Source organism: Muscardinus avellanarius (genome assembly GCF_963383645.1).
Source record: "Muscardinus avellanarius genome assembly, chromosome: 3".
NCBI lineage: Eukaryota > Metazoa > Chordata > Mammalia > Rodentia > Gliridae > Muscardinus > Muscardinus avellanarius.
In genome coordinates this window covers 107,478,003-107,479,970 of record NC_137788.1, presented here as the reverse complement: position 1 = coordinate 107,479,970, position 1,968 = coordinate 107,478,003, and the positions used below count along the sequence as shown (strand labels likewise).

The window sequence follows — 1,968 nt, the reverse complement described above, 5'->3', positions numbered from 1 at the left end:
TAGGCAGGAGCTGCTGTCAGCCACACAGGTCATCAAAGCAGAGCAGCACGGCACAGCCCATCCCCTTGGCCCCTTCCTCAATCTACAGCCCAGCACAGGGAAAGCTCTCTGAAAAAGAAGTAGGTGAGGACAACCACTGCTTCCCAAAGGCCTGGTTATACCTAGAGATGTAGTCAAACCCACCTACGAAATGAATGGCACTACTGTTAGAGTAGAACATCTTGGGAAAATCCAGGATGCCTACCCAGAAACTTTACTAAGAATATGGAAGCCAAACCAGTATGCAGGTATATTCTCTCAAAAATCTAGATGGATATTTTAGTTTCCAGGTAATATATGAAAACTTTAACATTTAAGTACATAGGTACAGCAGACCTTAAGAGAGACCCTACATCTAGAATGGGTTAAGCCGTTAAGCAATCGTGGATAACCATCTTCATAAAAAAAATGGCTGCCTCTGGGTTTTCAGATATTTGAGATTAAACATAGAACCACACTGTGTTTTCCTCAACATATAACTATCTATACTAAATGTACACAAACAGGTTTATGCAGAAATAAAGCCCTGATGGTACTAGATTCAGCCTTTCAAGCTGGGTGTGTAGCCCTGCCAGTCACCTTGTATAATTCCACCAAGGGCAAAAGCAGCAGCCTTTCTATTTTAACACAGTTGTGGGCAGAAATTATATGATGTAAATTAGAGGTCCTTCCATAAAGTTTAAGACTTTGGGTAGAAGAAGGGAAGATGAAGACAAAATCCCAAGAAATCAAAATAATTCCACGTTGTTCTTGTAGTCTGTGAAGCCCTGAGATGAACAGCAGTCCTCAAATGCTTGGATCAGGCCCACCAGGACACTTCAGTACGCCTCCACCTGGCTCATCATCAACTTCCTGCTGTATTCATAGGCCAAGAAGAGTGACCCATTGGCAGGGAATGCACGAATCATAGTAGGTTTCAGTCCAGAATATAAGGCTGTTATTCCTTCGTTTTTCACAACACTAAGAAAGGTTCCAATAAACCCAGCCTGTTTTCCAGACATGGAAAGAACCTGAATCCTGGATTTAATACAGTCCACTGGGTATACAGCAAGCCAGAAGCAAATCCCACCGATTCCACCGCTTAACATCAAAGGGACCGGGCCTAGTTCATCCTTCGATCTCCCTGATGCAAAAAACGTTCGACTCAGTTCATAGCCACCAAAGAAGAAGAAATAGCCCGGTACTTCTCTAAGTAAAGTGCTTGAGAGTCCATGGTAGAAGCCCAACGGTCCATCTTTCCCAAGGATACTCTTCACAACAGACCAAACCGTATTTTGGCTCTTGGCTATCTTCCCTGATGTCTCCATTTCATACATGGTCTGCAGCCGGCACTTCACGAGCTCGGTGGGGCAGAGCACCAGCGCGGCAAAGGTGGAAGCGAAGGACCTGGCCGCCGCGTTCTGCAGGTCACTCACCTTCGCCTGCCTGTCCAGTCCTACGACTCTCCTCACCACCTGCTGGCAGAAGCCATAGCACATGAAGAGCACGGAGTTCTCTGCAGTGTTGGCGATGAGTGCCGGGCTCGTGCCCTTGTAGAAGCCGCGGAGGCCCACCTGGGAGTAGGTCTTCAGGCAACAGTCAGTGAGGCCCCGGTACAGATCAGGGAAGGTCTGCATCTTCACCTTCATCGTGTCGAAGGGCTGCCCGGTCAGCACAAATGCCGTGCCACCTGCAGCCCCCGCCGTGAGGTCGATGGCAGCTTGGATGGCAGGATTAGACTTCATGGTGCCACTGGGCTCTGTGCAAGGCAACTCTCAAGAGCTTAATTAAGATGGGCACCACATATCCCGCCCGCCCGCGTGGCCGCGTCCGGATGGGTTCCGCGGTCCCTGGGCCTAGGCTTTACCCGGGTCCCAGGGTCTCCTCCGCCACCCTCCGCCCCGCCCCCGCCGCGCGGGGCCCCGCCCACATCGCGCAGAGCCACCCCTT

General features: G+C 50.0%; 1 protein-coding gene across 1 annotated transcript; it reads right to left on the bottom strand.

The window, feature by feature from the left end:
- Positions 1-857: 857 nt before the first annotated feature.
- Positions 858-1,763, bottom strand: LOC308261484 (mitochondrial ornithine transporter 1-like; the record flags this gene model as incomplete). Its single annotated transcript, XM_080693451.1, has 1 exon — positions 858-1,763. One exon carries the CDS (start codon positions 1,761-1,763, stop codon positions 858-860), a length of 906 nt encoding a protein of 301 aa, XP_080549577.1.
- Between the last annotated feature and the right edge of the window lie 205 nt (positions 1,764-1,968).